Below are 20,120 nucleotides of genomic sequence, written 5' to 3'. Positions count from 1 at the left end.
AGGTAGTAGTGGTAACAAAGAGATGTTGAAATAGAGTGCATTAATATAGAAGCATCATGTCTGTTGACATATTGCTATCGGGGTAACCCATGGTAGAATGTTTTATAGAGGTCCTTAGTCCTTACGCCATGTATATTGGCTAAGGATAGCAGGATATATGGAGCATATGTTCTTCATACTTCGGTCAGGGTAAGCGGTCCCTGGCAATAGCCTTTCACCTACTTTGCAGGCATGTAGCTATTTGTCCCACGGAACTAGCCGCATGACAGAGATGGTATATCCAGGTTCTTTCCCCCCCTCTGAATCCCAGTACCTGCTCATGTCCATCCTTGGGAGCCCTGGTTAGTTGGTAGGTGTTACCAGCATTAATATCTACCAAGCAGCTGTAAAGCCGTCTGATAGCTCCAACCTAAGATAGGTCCAGAACAGCTCGGCTCACGATTTAATGGACAAGTTACAGTCTCGAAGTACCTTCCTGGCTGCGGCGGAAACTCGACCGATCTCACCTCCATCCTGTCTGGCAGCATCAAGACCCCGCTGAACCGGGAGGTGGAAAATCTGTGTAAAAACTCTTAGTCGATCTTCACGAGATTCATACATATCCGCTTCCTCGCTTTTGATACTGCCGAATAGGTCAAGGTAGGCAAACGGAGATGACCTTGTCGGGAGAAGGTGATATTGAACATGACGGAGAGGGAAACAAGCCTGACTATCATTAACTCCTTGTCCCTCTTTCAATGTACTCTGCTCATCAGGCTTGCCGATCCCTGCCTGCAGGAACTCAGCAAATATTTGTAGTACCCTTGCTGTTAGCTTTCCCTCGCTTCCAGATTTCCCAAATGAAGTTTTATTAGAAGACCATTTTGTTGAGGTCTCGGTATGCCATCCAAGTAGTGAAAGGAAGCAATTCAGCGTTTTAACCCATCCCCCTGCTGCAGATACTAGTTCCTGTCCAGCAACAGAGAGCAGCCAGGAGAGAATTTCCACAGATGATAGCCTGATATCCGCCGCCAAGTGTGTCATGCCAGCTCGAAGGTAAGGTAAAAATGTAGATGCATGACCTTCCAAATCAGCTCGGGGAAGAACCTTCAACAACTTAAGAAGCTGGGCTCGCACTCCATTATTGCCATCCAGAATTAAAGGGAATAACAGCGGCAGGATAACTCCTACTGGCCGGGGAAGTGGTGAATCAACGGGCCTCGATGAGATAGCGGTAGTGAGATGAGACAAGGATTCCTTGCGCTGGGTATCGGTCTTGGAGCCTAATAAGGACAGCGAATGGGTAAATTGGGATGATTCAGACGGCGCACTGGTTGAAAGTGACTGCTGATTTAAAACGATTGCTGAATAGTGATGTAATAAGTCAGCTCTGCCCATCTCTCCTCCACACTAAACACAAGGTCTTTTAGGCAAGCTTACCTTTCGATTTGAAGCTTGTATTCGTAAAATTCGACGGAGCGGCCTTTTTCTTGCCAACCTTAAGCTTCGTTTTCTATGAACAGTTAATTACCTGAGCGCTATAGGGTACCTCATCTCATATTCGTTGCTTGCGCGCATATTTACCTGGAAATCCTTTTTCTTTTCGTTTTTCTTTTTCTGACTAGAGCCCATTGCTGCCCGACTGCCGTGAGTCAAGCAGCTGGTAACAATTCCGCAGCTCAAGATATATCAATGACTGGGAGACCAGGTATAAGAAACAGTTCCCGCACTTCAAATGGAACGTGGTCGCTGGAGAAATCCGTCGATGTCGTGTCTAAAAAAAAAAAAGTAAAAGCGTCGTTCTTATCAGGCTTGGCTTCCCGCTATCTCCGCTTAGTCATCAAGAAAGGTTAAACTGCAGAACAACCTAACAACAAGAGGGCATCGCAAGACGAGCAAAGACAAAGCAAGACCAGATATCTCTCGATACAAGGGTTGTTTTTGTTTATTTGCCCGTCCAGCTCTGAAACACGGGACTTCTCGGACATCTATTTAGAAGATAATTGGTCTCTTGCTAGAAGATCTAACGATGAGTGAACGGAACCCGGTTCGTGGAGATCATGTCCCCTATTCTCGCTTGCATGCCATATTAACTGCTAGTTATCAAAGCTGCCAGAGGTTCCCCAGCACGTAGCTGCTCAATTGTCTCATCTCACATCACGGCCCGGGGTACAGTCGACATTGATACTTTCGCGCAAGGATGGCTCGATAATACAGACAACAGGCCTTCTGGCGGCGCCGAGCACAACAAATGCAACGTCACCGACTTCCGCCCCATCAGCAGAGGCGGCAACACCTTCGTCAATAACGGACCAAGATGGTGAACTCTCGGAGGCGGCCAGCAGCCCTGTAGCTGTTCAGCCCACAAGGGATGCAGTGCCGTATAAACCTAGTCCAGCGGAGACACTCGCTGTACACATACACGCATTCGTTTCGTCCGCATCATCCTTGAGTACCGCTCTATCTTCACCGGCAGATAATGAAGACGACCATGGAGCAGAAAATGAGAAGAAGAAGAGTCCAAATAAAGACAGTGAGCCAGCTGGCGGTAATCCATTTGAAGACCAGACACCGCCGGAACGCGAGGAAGATGACGAATTAAAGCTTTTGCGGTTAAGGACAAAGATACACGAAATATTTATAATACCAGATCGCAAGTATCTCCTATGTGTCGTCCACGACGTCTCTGCTACAGCTGGAGGGGCTGGTGCTCGAGTATCGGTACATGCAAGGCAATGAGAAGGGAAGTTGTCTTGTTTTTCAAAACCAGACGCCTCTTATATTGGCCTGTCACCATGTTACGTGATATTTCTTGACAGCGATAAGGGGCTACTTTTTATGATCCCGGCCGTGCTTTAAGCAAACACAAAGGCACGATACCCTATCAAATGAGTGTCTGATTGAATTTATTCGACATTATCCACGACTATTACAAAATTTGGCCACAATTCCGTGTTCCTTTTGACCTAAGCTATGCCCATCCAAATTCGGTACCATAAGATTGTCAACTCGCCAGTTCCACGGGATTGTTTCCTAAGGAAGCCCTGGACGTCATTTTACTTGGCTGCAAGAAGTCAGTCGGGTTAGCACATGCGCGAACAATGACAACATGAAGCGATAAAAGAAAAACCAGAACTGGTTGGGGGACGAACCGCCTGGTACACTACCTGTGACATTGGATGCGGCATCCTTGACAGATTGAGTAGCCTCCTGGCCCTTCTGCTTGAGCTCATCAACCTTGCCCTGACCTTGATCGGTGAACTTTTTGGCAGTGTTCTTGGCGTCTCCTACATATTGAGATGCGGGTTAGCCTAGATATCTGGCCAGGTAGATCCGAGATCGATATTCTTTTGCCATCTAGTAGCATGCAGGGCGTGTTTAGGGGGAAATATCTCACCAGGCTGCTGGGAGCCCTTCATCTGTTCGGTGACCTTGTCCATAATGTCGGTTTTGTTTATAGTGGTATCTCAGCTATCTAGACACGCTCTGCCGTCAGCTTCTGCTACTCTACCTTTCCGCACTAGACGTCCCACTAGGAGTCTCGGGCCATACACTCACCGTAGTCGTATACTAGTTCCGTTTTCTCTTCTGCAACAGTGTGAGTACAGGTATACGGTGCTTTTCCATCAAGGCGGGGGGGGCCTTCGTCTTCCGGCTCGTTCTTATACGGCGCCGCATGTTCCCCGTTTCACGTGATGCTTGATCTACAGACGTCATGGCTTGTCTCCACACGCACACTCTATCTCTTCATCGCTGCGGTCTACTTTGTATCAACGTCATGGCTACTACCTTTTGATCTATATATCTGTCTTATATATCGAGATATACTATTAGGGATGTTATGGCTTATACCGGAGTTGAGAATGAACTCGAGAGATGCCCTGGTCCTCTTTTCATGCAGCATATTTGCTCTGCTGAGTTCGCACACACGGAAATAATATATCGAGAACATCCCAATGTTCCTCTCAGTCGCCACCAAAGGCGATGTCTTCTCAGAGTATAACAGAGCCTAGACAGCTCTATGTCTCCAGTTTTTTGTCCCTTGCCTCATTTTCTCAAGCAACCACCTTTCGGGAGAATGTTCACCTGGCCTGGACTGGCTTAGTACGCCTCAAGACTACATAGAGGCGAAGAATGCAGAATACAAAAATTAGACTAGGCTATCTAAATCACAACTCGTTTGTGGTTAGCGCTGAACAGCAGGTTTTTTCTTGGACACGGCATCCCCAAAGCCTGATGATGATATCCAACGCGGTTAATCTACCCGGCAACACCATGAAAGGATGTCTGCTTAGCCTACCAATCTTAGAGGAAACTTCATGCCCCGGTTCTCTGTACACTTTGTTGCTTAATGTTCAGGAGAGGCAACTAACCCTATTTTCTCGGCCTCTACAATGTGCCCAGTAACAGGAAAAATTGACAGGAAATTCCTTCATAATCGAACCAGCCAGTATTACAACTGTACAATACTGTGGCGCAACTAGGTCGGTCCTCTGGTGTTCAAGGAGAACATGTTCTACTTCTCTGGTACATGTCGGACAGAACTTACCAGAGTCACGTTACTCAACATCTCGACGCTGTGCCCATCTCACAGCCCCTTTTTAAGGCGTGGAAACAGTTTACCTTGAGGGCTTCTTTCTATCAAAACTACAATGCAGCTTGGGATTAACATAGGAAAATGACTTTCAACCATTATAAACTCATTAGTTGGCTTGCGAGGGACCGTGTTCAGGAATAGCTTATCTGTGCAGAAATGGATCTTACAGCAAAACCTGGGACCTCTTCTAACTCATATTTAACACAATAACGAAGTCTTGCTTACAGCCTAATGCACCGACTTGAGAGGTAAATCCTTGTCTAATAGATAGCCAACTTAATGCTGCCAGGCATTAACTGCAACAAGTTTGTGCTCCATTGGATCCAGTGGAATGCATATCAATATACTCAAAAGCCTCAGTAAAGGATCAATAGTACTCTTAGGATATTGTGGTTTGACTGTTGACCGGGATAGCCACACTCAATACCCTAACAACCACCTGAGAACACACTGAATCTCCAGACAGCTAGCTGTGGTTTTGATCAAGCTAAACTGCAGTGGAACGCTGTCTTCCGTGCGATGATGTGTTTGGAACAGCAATGCCACTTACCATATTGTGTCAACTGCGACGCACAGAGAACAGCCAATATGTTGATATTGGTATCTGTACCTGCATTTACATAGTCACAGTTTCACGGATTAACTGAGATGTCAGCGGAAGCCCCTTTTTCGATTAAGAAGATATCTCAGAAGCCAGATCGATTCAATATAAATACCTCGTTCTTACCTCCTGATCTGTTCTTTATACATCAGCACAAGACACGGGTCAACAGCCAATATTCCTCCCAGAGAAGAAACCCCCCTTCAGAAACTTGGTTTAGACACAGTTTAAACATCCGCTCCCTACATAAGCATTTTAAAAATGTTCTTCTCTCACTTCATTGCCCTCGCTATGGCTACGAGCGTTGCTCTCGTCAGTGCCGGTCCAACGCCCACCACAGACACCTGCAACGTCAATGTAAGCTATTATCAATATATACTCTCAAAATTGACAGTGTGCTAACCCTCGTTCTGCAGGCTGCTATCTACAGCCTGACCGGGTTCAATGGCCGTCGCAAGGAACTCCCGATTGATTCCGAGTGTAACCCTCTGGCTGATCCATTGTATGACCCCCGAAAAGCTTGGATATCGCCGTGGTCTCCCTATTGACAGCATAGTCAATTTACTAACATATATTATTCCATAGCGTTACCTCCGTGGGATCCGTGAAGTTGCCCCGCGGCGCCCTGTGCCAGTTCTATTCGTACGTCTTACTACAATATCCCATGAATAGTCTAGCCCCCTCCAAACAAACACTAACAACCAGCCAGCGATGAAAACTGCGAAACCAGCACTTCTATCGTCTCTTCTCGCAGTGTTCCAGATGCCTTTAAGCATGATGGCCGTCAAACTAAGAGCATCAAATGTCTCTATATCCCCGAGGAGGCTGAGAAGCCCGCTGAACAGGAAGACAGTGAGAGCGGATAGACGGCGCGCCCTTTCATTCAAGTCACAATGGGACTAATGTCCCTTGTCATATTATACCTCACTTTCCCTTTTATTTCTGTGTGTTGCAAATGTAACAAACCAGTCACTCGTTTATGGGCTTCATTTTCTACATAGCTATTTAATCTTAATCCTCGATTCGGTCTCTGAGCTTCCTAAGAATACGTTATCATTTTCTCCTCATCGTGTTTGACAGCCACGACCTTGGTACTCATCAATGTCTTTGGAAGTTGCGCTGTGGGATGAATTTTTAGAAGATTTCATCGTTCGAGGATTGATTTATTGATATCTCGCACCATAGTATTTGTACATCGAAAATTAAACATAACATGATTGCTCCAGACACGCTAGAAAACGAACTGTCTCTCGACAGGTGGACCAAGCACCTCAATGAACGATCTAATATCTAAATGACTCGCGGAACATAATTCATCAAATAGTGGTATAAAATCAAATCTGCCGAATGTTTCATGGCTCTTTCTAACCTTTCTAATATTCAACGTTGCTTGCACATGAGAAACTGGCGCCGGCCGGGCTATCATGAAGCGCTTTGCCGGACACATACAGACCAAGTCCGCACTATTTAACACATTATTAGTACTAACATCTAGACCGGCTTCTGGATTCGTGACTTAACACTTACAATTGTCGCACCAGCGACGAAAACAAAGGAGTTGAGGAAAGTGAGGAAGATTTTGCGTGGGGAGGAGAAGTATTTGCCCTTGTTGATGTATAGCCAGAACAAGCCGCTAAGGCCATCTGTTAAATCCATTATTAGCTGCTTACTCTCATATTGTTGAGCTAGATGGTTAAGCTGGATGGGGAGGAACTCACAAGTGAACCAACTGGCGAAAAGAGCAGTGATCAAACTAAGAAGGTTGTTGAAGACAGGGATAGCTTCGGCAATGATCCAGGCGATAACCCAGAGAACAACGGTAATAGCGACCCAGGTACCAAGGGAGAGGAAGGTTCGCTGTGACATCTTGTTGGTTCCACGGAAGATTCGGACGTAAAGATACTTGCTAGCGACGTGACCGTTGATCACACCAGCAATGACAATCTACAGAATTGTGTGTCAGCAATCAGTAATAGTGGAGGAAATTCAGGCTATTGCGACATACTGTTGGCATAGCGACTCCATATGCAACTTTTCGTAGGATTGGTCCCGTAGAGCCGAGGGCGGGGGAAGCAACATCCTTTCCGCCGTAGATATAGATAACAATAGCACTGACAGTGTATAGGGTCGTATTGCTTCCCTGAAGGAGGTAAAGAGCCTTGGGGTAGCCAGCAGGCTCCTTCAACTCAGAAATGAACCCGAAGAAGGCCACATGACCAGCTGCACATTTTATTAGCTTGGATCACAACACAAAGCATCAAGTACTCTTATGGAACGTACCATATGCAAAAACAATATTGCTGACAGCCAAAAAGGCGTGGTAAAGATCGCTCTTGACGGTGATTTCAACTGCCTTTCCAGGATGCTGAATAGCGATTCCAATCATAGTGACGAACACGGCAGCCAGGATACTGATGAAAGCTAGAGGACAGTCAGTGGGCTGGTGATAGAGAGAAGCACATGAGCAGATAAAAACGTACATGATATCGACAGCCAAGACACGTTCTTCAAGGTTCGCGGAAGCGCAAGGACTAAAGAAAGGATCATTCCGGCGACTCCGAAGACAATGCTGCATGTTCCATGATCGGTCAGGGTGTTCATCATGACGATGAAGGTTAGGATATGACTTCCCATAATGAAGACCAGGAAGAGTAACTGGGCAGCTCCCAAGATTTCTCGCCCGATAGGGCCCATGAGGACCTCACCGGCATCCGCCATGTTGTGGACATGAGGATATCTCATCTTAAACTGGCCGATTACATATCCGGTGTATGTGGCAAGGAGGCCGAGACTTATTATAATGACTATAGCACTGTATAGCAAGTAGAGACACGTTAGTATGGTTTTTTAAGAGCTACAATAATGAGCGTGATGCTTACGGGACAATACCCAGCGCAGCGACGGCGGAGGGTAGGGAGAGAATTCCAAGAGATATCGTCTCAGCAATCATAACTAGGGCATTGTTAGCTATCAATAGAAGGCGGTCCAACCCAACACCGGGAGTTCATACTCATTCCACATTGCCTGGATAGGTCGTTAGCGATCAGACTAGTTAAAAAGAGTCATCATAGGTAGCTAGCTACTTACCACCACGTCATGACCTTATACTTGACGTCTGAAAATTCTTCATCTCCAAAAGGATCATTTTGGTAGGCTGGGAGATCTTTTGAGATCTCATTCTGCTCTTCATCGATGTTGTTGTTACGGAGGGAGATATCCTGATTGATCTTCTCCTCCGATTTCTGGTCTGTCGACATGGCGACGGTGTGTATGCCCTGTCCTGTCTATCCTTTCCCTCTGTGCGGGTTCGGTGTAAAGAGAGAAAGGGAGAGAGAGAGAGAGAGCTCTGTCAGTGTGAACGGGAGAGTGGTGGCCGTGCGTCTGCAACAAATGGAGAAAGTGGTCGGTTGAGGGTATGTCAAAAGAGGTGCAGACCGGCCACGGTAAGAAGATGAGAGAGTCAAGAAGAAGAGGAATGGGAAAGATGTCGACATGCTCAGCCTTTTATTGAATCATCCACTCTTGCCCAAGCGGCAACAGGCTAACAGGCTTTCCCGCTCTTGGGTTTTGGTAATTTTCAATTTCCCCGGTTCTCCGTCGCCACGCACAACAAGAAAGTTATGGGAAGGTACAACGAGCCATCCCCCTCCCGGCTAGTTTGGAGTGAATGATGTAGATGGCTGGCGGCGCTGGCCAGTCTAAGTCGACTTTGGTCGAGCATCATGCGGGCCTGGCTCCTAGGCGAATCCACTATCCAGCGTTCGCTCCTTTTTCCAAGGATCATGTTGGATCAGGTTCGTCTGCGGTGTTAATTCCACTCTCCCGTTCCCCGGACGCTCCGGAGAACAATCGTAGAAGGCACGAAGAAGAGCCGATCAACCTGTCATCTGGCAGGGGGCACAAAACGCACCCAATAGCTGTACTAGGCAACTGGCTTACCATGCCCTGGGATCAATCGGGATTACCTCCAGGAGTGGAGCTGCTGTGAGCAAGGCGACGATCTGCTCCGGACGCTGACGTCCTGATGCAACCAGGGCTGACCAACAACTGTACCATCGCTCCACCGTCTCCGTGGGGCGCTGCAACAGTATTGCACCCTTCTCGAATAATATATGTCAGAGACGTGTGGAGCGAAGCGGGCCTTGTCTTCCCCAGGTGGTTGTCTCCGCATAGCACAGCGTGGTTATAGCCACACCATCACAACAGCACGTCTACGCATCTGTATAGCTTCACATTTGCACCCTGCGCAGAAGTCGCTTTGTACACTGCATGTACAGAAGTTTGATAGAAGCTTCTTCCTGCGGCAGAAATAAAGGCGGCCGCGGCTCGGAAGCGCCTTGCCGAGCGGGAAGGCCAAGATAAGCTTTTTGCTTGGCTGAAGAGTTTTCGTGCATAAGGCGACGTTAGGCGAGGTTGGCGACGACGACGACAACACAAGGCGAGCAGCGCCCAACAATATTAAATATATTAGTAAAGCTGCAGTGTTTGTGATAGAGGACGTGTTATGGGGTGAGAGGCCAGGGCGATGGGAGATGAGATGGACTCCGTGGAGATTGTGGGTTGACGGGGAAGAGGATAGGGGGCTCAGGCATGGACATCGCTGCCCAGCTGGACTGCGTGGTGGACACTTGCTCGTGCCCCTGAGCCAACCACCACACAGCAAGCCGGGTTGAGAGTGGAGGGCGCGCTGACTGATACTGTGGGCTCTAGATGCCGTGTGTTTTACCCCCAGGACCCCCGACAATCGTCGTCCTCTTCCCTTTTACGGCGTAGAGTATACATCAGTTTGTATGGGGAGGGTTGTAGTTATACATCCCGCCATCCCGGACTTAACAGGCGGCTTTGAAATTGGCCAAAGAGCAGGGAGGCTTGGTTGGAGAAAGAGAGATGCCATTTCCATTAGTTAAGATCTTCGAGAATTGTTTCTTCGTCTTCGTCTTTGTTTTGTTCGGGCTTTGTTTTTTTTTTTTTTTTAATTTATCCCTCATCTCCATGATCTCCCTCAGCCCCTCCCCCAAGATAATCAGGTCTCTCCGCAGCTTCGTATTCAGCGACGAGGTCCATAACCACTTCTCGCGCTTCGTCAAACTCACCTAGCCCGTCCGCAAAGGGAGCTTCCTTTTTGTACTGCTCCAAAAAGGCGTTGCGTTTCCGCAGGCGATCGTACTGGCTAACGATCCGTTTGAATAATGTCGCCACTGAGGTGTGATTGGCCAGCATCAAGCCACTGACTCGGTGCGTGTTCTGGAGATAAGGTGATTTCTTTGGGATAGCTACCTGTATGCTTGCTGGGCCCCAGGGTATGAACGAGGCCAGATGCCTCTCCCGGATGCGCAAAACTGACTTGTGGACATCGGTCTGGTCCGCCTCGCCCTGGATAATGTTAAGGATGCTGATATAGCAGCTTGATTTACCGGGTGTTATTGACATCATGCGGTTCTTAGGCTGGAGTAGCCTGCGCATCACGTCCAGCACCGTCGTCTTCCGCACAGTCTTGGCCTGCTCAACCTGATCGCCGGTGAATGGCGTGTATGAAGTAATCAGGAAGTGCGCACGCGGGATTGGAATGAGAGATGCTATCACGCTAACAAGGTCGTTATGCATATAACCTGGATACCGAAGGGTAGTTGTTGAAGCGGACATGACTGTGGAAACCTAATGCATGGGTTAGCTAGCCGGAAGTAAATATTTATCCTGGCGAGCGGTTTCGTCAGGCGTAAGAGAGGTTCACCAGCTGGTTCGTCTGTTGGAATGACGGCTCTTGCACGTGGAGCCTGTCTGCCGCAATTCTGGAGAGTGCTCCATTGTCCAGCACAACCTAAGCCATGCATCCCGCTGTTAGTTGCCTGTCTGATGCCGTGTCTGCATTTTGAGATAGCTGTTGATAGGCCGTTGCAAACTTACGACTGAATCTGCATTTTGCGTAAGCCTTCTCATAGTCAACAGGCTGTTATACGGGTTGACGACAACATCTGCAGCCTGCGTGTCAGGGAAGACGGAGTATGTCTGGATCAGTTTCTTTGGAAATCGGTCGTTCATTCGCTCGAGAATATAACTTCCGAGGCCAGAACCTGTTCCACCTGCAATGGAGTGAAGAAGCATGAAACCCTGGCAGAGTTAGCTATACCATCCGAACCACCCCGCCAAGTTCGATATCACTTACCTCCAGCGAGTCACTGCCATCTGCTTCTCGGTCAATCATGTCAAATATCTCCTCCTGCACCGTGTCGCCTGTGGCATAACCAGCTGCCCAATTGTTGCCCGCACCACTGCCATCTTTGCCTATAAAGAAGTTCTCTGGGTTGTATATGTTGCTGTACGGGCCATTCTGGATCGCGCTGAGGACCTACATAGCAGTTAGCCAGGCTCCTTCGATATTATACCCATTAGGATAACCCGTCGTCTCAGTCAGGACGTACTCTCGGCTCAAGATCGATTAATATGGCTCTGGGAATATAGCGAGTATCGTCACTCTATGTAGACCGTCCCTTAGCAATGTTATCCGTAGAAACCACCGCATCCTTCGTCCGACAGAGTAAATACCTGGTAGAAAAACACGTCTTTGCGGTCGCCTCCCTCTGTAGCAAACTCCTCTAGATTTCCATCCTGGTTGATACCGTGCTCCAGGCAGAGTTGCTGCCAGAACTGCGTCCCAACTGCAAGTAACCCATGTTAGAAGTCACACAACCCCAAATATCAGAAGATATCAGCTTGAACAGCGCAGTATAAAAGGCGTATCCAGTCTCTAGACAGCAGCGCATCCTTCTATCGGGCTTGTACGGTGTCGTCGGGGGGGCATTTGGGGGGCCTGGAGAGGGGTCGAACGGGGGGCTTTTAACGGCCGAACATACTGTTATTGCCACACTGGCCAGCCTGGATAGTGATTATTTCCCTGCAGAGACCAGAAATGTCAGTATATTGTTCATAATAAGACCGAAATCCATCGCCTGAAGAGCGTACCTGGGCATTGCTGTTGATTACATCGCTCTGCGGTTGTGGTTTTTCGCTGGAGAAACGCGACGCGCCGGCGGTTTTAACCTGCGGGCAAGCAACAACGTCAACCCAAGCAAACCACCACGCTGTACGACGGACTATTCGATGAAGATGGCTATTATTCACTCACTACAGCGACTATATTGACAGAGACTACTGACTTTTATATGACTAGAATGCTGAATATGCGATTATTGGCTGGCTAGCTACTACCGGCCTTACACTGCGCGAGCAAGACAGCAACGCCAGCAGCGGTTCCATCGACTACAACAACTCCCTGACTCTCGCCGAAGCCCTCAAGAACAGCTTCTTCCATCCCTGCCATGGCTGCGCACCCCATAGAAACCACCCGCAGCGACGGGCCTGCGCTGTCCTTCAGCCGTTCCGTCGCGCTCTTGATGCGGGACCTGACCAGCTCTGCTGGAGCGCTGTGCAATTCGCCAGCCGTGAGCCCCGTTGTCTCGACACCCGCGAATATCAAATCAGGATCACTTCCACGGGACTGTAGCATCTCCCTCGCCGCTATGTCAAGCTCTTCCTTCCACTCATCTGCCGTGGTGACGATTCCAAATTTGCCTGGAGCGTGCTGCTCAGCGAGGCCCGCGCTGTTTAAACCCGCGAAATATGCGCTCATCTCCACGCTCGCATCCATTATTCCAGTCACATACTGTCGCCGTCTTTGGAAAGATGCTTTTCCATCGGTAGATTCGCGTTGGAGCTTCTCGTTACGCTCGCCAATTGCTCTCCTCAGCATAGAAACCAGTGGATGAGGAGAGTAGCAGGCGACCAAGAAGGCGTCATACTCCCCTACCAACTCCCGGAGATGCGGGAAACAGTGCTCGGCAGACAGGGCTGATTGCCTCCCATTATTGATACTCGGTATGCCTTCCAGGATATTCCCTTCTTTTGAGACAGTGGGCTCCGTGGGGGCTGTAAAATAGTCAAATCGAACCGCCGAGAGTTCTCCCGAGAGCTCGCTTCCTCCACTATAGATTTCGGCAGCCGATTTACCCCTGAAATTTACCCCGTTGACTATCGGTTTAATGGCATCGGTCATATGAGCTGATGTGTTTGGGTTGATTATGAGGAACCGGTACCGGTGCTTGTCTTGCTCCATTTTCCAACCCCTATACAACAAAAAAAAAAAGAAAAAGAAAAAGAATCCGTTTATCAAGACGAGAGAAACAATCTGATGGATACTCGACGGTCGAGACCCTGAAATATGTGCCTGTTCCATCGGATCGTGGCCTATCTCTGACCGAAACTCCATAGATAACGACCAAACCCACTGCCGAGCTGGCCAGCGGAGTGGTTTCGGCCCACTTGAGACCCGATAGAGAAATACAACACACGCGAGCAAAATAAACAGCTATCCATGGAACTAGTTGCATTCGAATGTGGACGGGCTAACAACTAACTACTTAGCTAAATTATTATTACGCACTCTCCTTTGGTTTGAACAGAGCTGCCTGTGTGTCATAGGTATATTTCAGGTCCAGATGCCAATAATTCGCTGTGGTAGCCTTCGCAACCATCCAAGCCTCGTCGAGCGCAGCAACAACTTCATCCGGAAGCGGGCCTTTCTCTAGGTCATCCAGGTTCTGCTCAAGCTGTTCATAGCTACTCACGCCTATAATAACTCCGTCTTTGCCTTCTTTGATGTTCAGAGCAGAATGGTGCAGCATCCAGCGGAATGCAATCTCGACAAGACTTAGCTTGTGCTTTTCCGCCACCGGCTCGATAATCTTCAGGGCATCGAATGTGGCATCCTTGAAATATCTGCGTCGGTACAGCTCTCCGCCCGAATGAGTATTGCTGTAGCGGCCGTCTGCCGGGACGTCTGCCGTTTTATACTTGCCTGACAGAATTCCGCCGGCTAGCGGGTTGTAGACAACAATGTCCATCCCATATCGCTTGCAGCAGGGTATTAGCTCAGCTTCAATGGACCGGGCTGTGTTGCAGGAAGCAAATAATTAGTTTTCACCTTGAAGATCAGTCTTATCATGGGGTGTGAGCGAGCCACTTACTGATAGCATTATACATGCCCTGGTAGATTGTCGGCCGCACCCATCCTCGCTCGTTGCACATCGTAACTATCTCCGCTACCTCGAAAGCTGTGTAATTGCTCAATCCAAGCCGGACAAATTTTCCTTCCTTGTGCAGTTGATTGACTGCCTCCAGCGTTTCTGCAAATGGCACAGATCGGTCAGCAGCATGAAGATAGAAGATGTCAACGCAGTCCGTCTGCAGTTCCCTCAGGGACTCCTCGAGTTTGGCCCGGACCTTCTCCCCCTTGTGATCACCAGGAGTCCGAGGATACCATTTCGTCGCCAGCGTGAGGCCGCGATCTTTCCAGCCAGCCTGGGCAGTGAAAGCTTCCTGTTTCCCATCAACGTACACCCGTGCAGTGTCGACTTCGAAGTGCCCTTTGCTCATGAAGAGATCGAGACATTTCTTGAACTCGTCGATGCTTGTTATCCGGGCCATAGCCTTCTCATCAGGGCCAAATGTCATGAGCCCCAGGATCACCCGGGGAACTTCCGGTACTACCAACATGGCTGTGGTTGGGTTGGCTGTTGTTCAGTAGGTGTTTTAACTTGACGGCCCTTTCGATAGGGGATGGATATTGAGGAAAGGCGGGGTGTTTTATAACCTTTGCCGCGGCTATATACTCTGCCTGAGTTCTGGTTTATTCGAAGTTCGCCGTTGCTCGAATGAATTACTAATTGTTATTATGTATTTAGTTCTTTGGCTTTCGCAAGAGCTCCTTGCTAAAGAATTGGTCGTAGCGATCTCTCAGTATCAGGACGTCGACCTGAGACAAAGCACTCTCCGAATCTGTCAACCACGAATGGTGGTACCTTCTGGGGATGCTGTTGACTATATATTGCGCAATATTGACGGTCGAACGGACGTTAAGCAGTTAACTAGCTATATGATATGTATGAGGGCGCTGCAGCAGCGATATAGCTGGAGTGACGTCATTCCCTCACAGGCAGTCCATAAGTACTCAAAGGCACAGCCCCAGGCCGGAAGATAGGAGGACAAAAGCAGGAGGCTGCTCGTTGTCCGATAACTACGACTTGCTCAATGGAGTACGAGTCTCACGTATCCATACTTTGTGCCAGTCAGTATCCTGCTTCCTGGTGGCGGGTGTAACGTGTCTGCGATGTCCCCTGGCCAAGTGCTTGGTTACCCTTATTGGACGCCATAGCTAGCCCCTGTGCGAGGGCACTATCCACGGTCGCAGTTATATAGACCTATAGACGTCTATATTTGCTGTCATGGTCGCTATAAAATAACGGGGGGTCTGGCGAGCCCCTGACCGCTGCTGGCCTGGTGATGGCCAGTGTCTCCTGAGCAGTACCTCTCAACCATGCGGCCCACCACGCGGTCAACCAGACACATACAGCAGCGGCATGACAAGCCAACGGCCTCAACAGGAACAGGACCAACTATAGACAGAGAGGGGGAAGCAAGCCAGGCAGACACTCTTGCTCAGCTATCATAGAACTAGCGAAGAGAATGCGCTTTCTTTGCTCTTTAATTGCGCTTGGAGACACGTAGACTTACTAAGCAAAAAGGGGGCGAAACTCCTTCAAATTTCGTATTTCCGTCATCGTCAACTGTCACAAAAAGGACACGGAAGACGCTGAGAAAGGACGGAAGCAGAAAGGGAGGATGCTCATGTGTCTCTGCAACTGAATACTATACTGCTATATCAGCATCACGCGTGCTACGTTCCGCCTGCCTCCCATACGCCGGAGGCACACTGCAATTAATTTGGCCCGTTGGCTGTTCTGCGCAACCATCCGATGTTACTGGTGCTTCACGACCGGACGTGAGCCGCAAGGCCAGCAGCCTATCAAGCGAAGACAAGAGACGGACAGGGCAAAGCCGAGTGCCCAAGAGACAGACCTACAAAAAGAGAGTCGACAGGAGATCTGTTTCCCTTTCGAAGGAGCCCGCATGGATGTCACCACAAAGCTTTAGCCAGGCAGCTCATCATTCTCACACTCCACGGGACGAAGACCAGTTCAACAGTTCTACTTCCGAACGGCGCAGCTCGCTTTCTCGACGTCGAGCGGCAGCAGCAGGATCAAGCAATATCTCGTCCAGCACTGACATTCGGCTGCGGGAGTTGAAACCGGCGAATAAGTCTACCACGCTCTTTTCCGCCGACGACGGGCATACCAAGTCATCTTACACTTCAGCAGAGGAGGATTCGGATGGAGACATGGCAATCGGACGCCCCAGCATGCAGCGTCCGGGTGAGAGCCGATCCAAGGTGCCGCTCTTGAAGGGCGATAGCCGTGGACGGTCTGCGAGCATCGGCCCGGCCAGCATGGAAGAAGGACGGCCATCTCTGTCTCGAGCACGGCCGAGTTTTAGAAGCAAAAGTCCGGATTTTGGAGCAAAGAATGCCACAAGGAAGAAATATATTATTGCTGCCTTTGCATTGTTCATCAGTCTTATCAGCTTTACAGTGCAGACCCAGACTGCCGTTTATATCCAGCAGGAATTGGGATGGAATAAACCATATTGCATGCTGTGAGTTGTCATCTTATTTTATTTTTTATGTACCTCCCTCCCTTAATCCCGATGGTTACACCTTTTACGTCTTTCTTCCTATTAGCTGTATAAGGCTCGAGGATGCTAATGGTTTGTCCGGCGATGATATAGTTACCTTACACATGGCTCGTGGATTTTCCTATGGCCGGTCCAGCTGCTTGTTCTTCGAATTCAAAAGAGACATCTCACATGGTCTGCATTCTGGCGTAAACATGTCTATATCCTACAGACAACGGCACAGATGGTTGAGACTCAGGAACTGCATCTCACCACCCGCCAGTCGAACAAGTCTCCGGTCCCTTACATGGTCAGGACGACAGTCTTCGTGGCATTGGCTCTCACCATAGCAGGAGGATCCTGGTACGTTGCCGTTGACCTGACCACCAGCAGTGACCTGACTGCAATCTACAATTGTTCCGCCTTTTTTGCCTATGCATTCTCCATCCCGCTACTCAATGACAAACTACGATTCGATAAAGTCTTTTCTGTCGGTGTAGCTATCGTTGGCGTCATTATTATTGCATACGGCCCCGGTGGTCCTCCGGAAGGTGCCCCTGCGGGAGACGCAGAGACCCTCAAAGCATCTAACAGGGCGTTGGGTAATATTATTATTGGCGTTGGCAGTGTTCTTTATGGGCTGTACGAGGTTTTGTTTAAACGGTTTGCTTGCCCGCCGGAAGGGACAAGCTCGGGTCGCGGCGTCATATTTGCAAATACTTTCGGGAGCATGATCGGTTTATTTACACTTCTCGTTCTTTGGATTCCTCTACCCATCTTCCATCTCCTTGGTTTGGAAACCTTCCAGCTGCCACGGGGAGAAACTGCGTGGCTCCTTATCATATCCACCCTCTCAAATGCCAGTAAGTATAAGTCCCGCTTCTGCCATTATCTTTGCCACGGGTATACTAACTAAGTATCCTCCAGCTTTCTCGGGATCATTCTTAGTTCTTATCTCTCTCACCTCCCCAGTCCTCTCGTCTGTCGCAGCACTTCTCACCATTTTCCTGGTTACCCTCGTTGATTGGAAATTCAATCACAAAGCACTCGGTTTCACATCTATCGTTGGCGGTATCTTGATCACTGTTGCCTTCCTGCTTTTAAGCTGGAGCACATACCGTGAACTAGACGAGGAACGAAGGAAGCGAATGGAAGACGAAGGACCAGACTCCGAGTCTGATGAATGAATTACCAACTCATGATAGGGGCGACGTATAATTTTAGGGCTCACTCTTATTCCCCCTTTTCCTGGCGTTTTCTTCATCCGTTTTTACATTGACATATTATAGATTTCACTCGGTCTCTGGACTTTTTTTTCATTCACTTGTAAAAATAACTTTTGAAACATGTTTATATGGTTGATTACTTGGCTCCTGAAGCCGGAAACTATGGGTGGAATTCTAATATATTTTCAACTCTCTATTTCTTCCATGCTAAATTGTCCCTGTAGACTGCTAACACCAAGACGACAATGTTTACTCCGTAACGTATTTTCTTCTCGGTGGCTGGCCCCAACAGAAAAGCGGAAGAGGCAACACAACATGCATTTGAATACGGTTGATGTTGGATATTGAGGGATGTTTAAATCGACACGAAAATACTAGTCCATGAGAAGGCAAGCGAGGCTATATTTTAATTTGGTCATAAAGTACGTACTCCGGAGAGCTAGGTCTAGTCTTTGTATATGCTGGTTTATCTAGGGCCCAACTTCTCCAGGGCCCTCGGGCCCTGTTCCTCCCATTCCTGTTTTGAGATCCACATGTTGTCCTTGTCGGCGAGCTATAGAGTTGGTTAGTTTGAATTACTCTAAAAATTTCAATTGGCGGCGTCTACACTTACCAGATTTGCAAGTACCGCACCTCCAAGGAAGACCATATGTCGTCTTCGTGGGGGATCTTCGATTCGCGGTTTAAATTTCTATTTAGGTGTTAGTAACCAGCGATCAACAAAACTGGGGGAAGAATATATGCAGTCTTACGTCTAGCCGCTCGGGGTCGCCATGTAGATTTCTGGTCAACCATAGCTGCTTCAACTCCTTTTCTAATCGGGACGGTAGGCCAGGGTACATGCTACTACCGCCGCTAAGAACAATAGCCTTGTACAAGCTGCTTCTCACGTCCACGTCGGCAGCTTGTATGGTGTTAAATAATAGTTCGGCAATACCCGGTTGGTCAACATCGACAAGGTGTGGCTGGAACAGACACTCGGGCGCCTCGAAGCGTTCGCTTCCGACCCTTATAACTCGGCCATCGGGGAGAGTGTATGATTCCACCAGCACAGTAGTGTCTTCAGAGAGGCGCTTGTCCAGCTCCAAGTCGTACGAGACGTAGCAAAGCTTCTCTTTAATTTGGCGTACGGTTTCAAAGTCCGCTGTGCGGTTGAGAGCATAGCCTCGACGAAGGAGAAGTGCAATAAGGTTACGGGTGACATCTCGACCGGCAACGTCGAGACGACGGGTCAAATGGTTGAGGACTGTGGACTCGTAGACCGGAATAACGTGAGTTACACCATCACCAGAATCCACAACGACACCGCTGCTCAGTCCTAGTATTACAGTGCATCAGCATTCGGCCATGACCAGAGCAGGAATTGCATATGGAAGCACACCTTGGGCATAGAGCGCTAGGACAGCCTGGATGGCAACGTATACGCCGCCAAAGTTGTATCCTTCAAACATGGTCTCACACATCTTCTCTCGGTTTCTAAGAGGGTTCATTGGAGGTTCAGTCAAGAGGATCTTTCGGCCTGTGGGATCAATCTTCATCTTGTCATAAAAGGTGAAGTTCCATAGATGCTGCATATCTTCCCAGTTCTTAACAATTCCGTTTTCCATCTAATCAAACCAGATGTTAGAGGTGGACCAGGCAGCAACAGTAATCACAACCGAGGCGGGTGTTTGTGCTCGTACAGGGTAGGAGATCTGAAGCATAGATCTGGCGGCAGCGGCCTCATCTCCACACATAATATCCTTGACTACTATGTCACCAGCCTGTTCTTCCGTTCGCAAGATTGGGCGTCCGACTATCGAGGGGAACTGATGTTCTGGGAAGTTCTGGTGATGCGGGGAGATATACAATTAGCAACCACTCTTCTCCCAGATCAATGGATGGTGTCTCGCGGGGGTTTCTACCTGCGCGGCATATCCAACTTTCAAGAAACCCGTTCCGCCATCGAGGACTAGAATGTGCCGTAGTTAGCAGCTGAAACTATATATCGTTGCATGAGGAGGGGATAAGGTACCGATTGGAGGCTCCGCCATCTTCTGTAGAATATGAGGTGAGGATGAGCGCTTCTTCCGGAAGCCTGTTGTCTCGTAGAGAGAGCCTCGAAACAGTGAATATCAATGCAGAACTGCCCTCCCTGGGTTGTTTGTTCTCGCTG

At 48.7% G+C, this 20,120-nt stretch overlaps 8 protein-coding genes across 8 annotated transcripts; 1 reads left to right on the top strand and 7 right to left on the bottom strand.

Annotated features, from left to right (window-relative positions):
- Window positions 1-435: 435 nt before the first annotated feature.
- Window positions 436-1,611, bottom strand: ARB_03618 (uncharacterized protein; the record flags this gene model as incomplete). The annotated part of the gene is made up of 3 exons (XM_003010134.1): window positions 436-1,262; window positions 1,420-1,492; window positions 1,564-1,611. The coding sequence occupies 3 exons, from the start codon at window positions 1,609-1,611 to the stop codon at window positions 436-438; spliced, it is 948 nt and encodes a 315-aa protein (XP_003010180.1).
- Window positions 1,612-2,126: 515 nt separating this feature from the next.
- On the bottom strand, window positions 2,127-3,419 carry ARB_03617 (uncharacterized protein; the record flags this gene model as incomplete). The annotated part of the gene is made up of 5 exons (XM_003010133.1): window positions 2,127-2,332; window positions 2,402-2,731; window positions 2,913-2,945; window positions 3,132-3,266; window positions 3,377-3,419. The coding sequence occupies 5 exons, from the start codon at window positions 3,417-3,419 to the stop codon at window positions 2,127-2,129; spliced, it is 747 nt and encodes a 248-aa protein (XP_003010179.1).
- Window positions 3,420-6,668: 3,249 nt separating this feature from the next.
- Window positions 6,669-8,127, bottom strand: ARB_03616 (neutral amino acid permease, putative; the record flags this gene model as incomplete). The annotated part of the gene is made up of 5 exons (XM_003010132.1): window positions 6,669-7,121; window positions 7,183-7,397; window positions 7,458-7,598; window positions 7,658-7,989; window positions 8,057-8,127. The coding sequence occupies 5 exons, from the start codon at window positions 8,125-8,127 to the stop codon at window positions 6,669-6,671; spliced, it is 1,212 nt and encodes a 403-aa protein (XP_003010178.1).
- A 133-nt stretch (window positions 8,128-8,260) lies between these two features.
- On the bottom strand, window positions 8,261-8,434 carry ARB_03615 (uncharacterized protein; the record flags this gene model as incomplete). Its single annotated transcript, XM_003010131.1, has 1 exon — window positions 8,261-8,434. The coding sequence occupies one exon, from the start codon at window positions 8,432-8,434 to the stop codon at window positions 8,261-8,263; it is 174 nt and encodes a 57-aa protein (XP_003010177.1).
- A 1,720-nt stretch (window positions 8,435-10,154) lies between these two features.
- Window positions 10,155-10,820, bottom strand: ARB_03614 (uncharacterized protein; the record flags this gene model as incomplete). Its single annotated transcript, XM_003010130.1, has 1 exon — window positions 10,155-10,820. One exon carries the CDS (start codon window positions 10,818-10,820, stop codon window positions 10,155-10,157), a length of 666 nt encoding a protein of 221 aa, XP_003010176.1.
- A 195-nt stretch (window positions 10,821-11,015) lies between these two features.
- ARB_03613 (aryl-alcohol dehydrogenase Aad14, putative) lies at window positions 11,016-14,726 on the bottom strand (the record flags this gene model as incomplete). Its single annotated transcript, XM_003010129.1, has 7 exons — window positions 11,016-11,285; window positions 11,341-11,523; window positions 11,721-11,833; window positions 12,029-12,268; window positions 12,393-13,418; window positions 13,615-14,121; window positions 14,198-14,726. 7 exons carry the CDS (start codon window positions 14,724-14,726, stop codon window positions 11,016-11,018), a joined length of 2,868 nt encoding a protein of 955 aa, XP_003010175.1.
- Window positions 14,727-16,143: 1,417 nt separating this feature from the next.
- ARB_03612 (uncharacterized protein) lies at window positions 16,144-17,926 on the top strand (the record flags this gene model as incomplete). The annotated part of the gene is made up of 3 exons (XM_003010128.1): window positions 16,144-16,721; window positions 16,854-17,602; window positions 17,688-17,926. 3 exons carry the CDS (start codon window positions 16,144-16,146, stop codon window positions 17,924-17,926), a joined length of 1,566 nt encoding a protein of 521 aa, XP_003010174.1.
- Window positions 17,927-18,431: 505 nt separating this feature from the next.
- ARB_03611 (uncharacterized protein) lies at window positions 18,432-19,572 on the bottom strand (the record flags this gene model as incomplete). Its single annotated transcript, XM_003010127.1, has 3 exons — window positions 18,432-18,518; window positions 18,718-19,283; window positions 19,347-19,572. 3 exons carry the CDS (start codon window positions 19,570-19,572, stop codon window positions 18,432-18,434), a joined length of 879 nt encoding a protein of 292 aa, XP_003010173.1.
- Window positions 19,573-20,120: the final 548 nt, after the last annotated feature.

This window comes from Trichophyton benhamiae (genome assembly GCF_000151125.1).
Source record: "Trichophyton benhamiae CBS 112371 chromosome Unknown contig02322.0, whole genome shotgun sequence".
In the NCBI taxonomy this organism is placed as follows: domain Eukaryota; kingdom Fungi; phylum Ascomycota; class Eurotiomycetes; order Onygenales; family Arthrodermataceae; genus Trichophyton; species Trichophyton benhamiae.
This window is presented reverse-complemented; position numbering and strand designations above follow the sequence as displayed.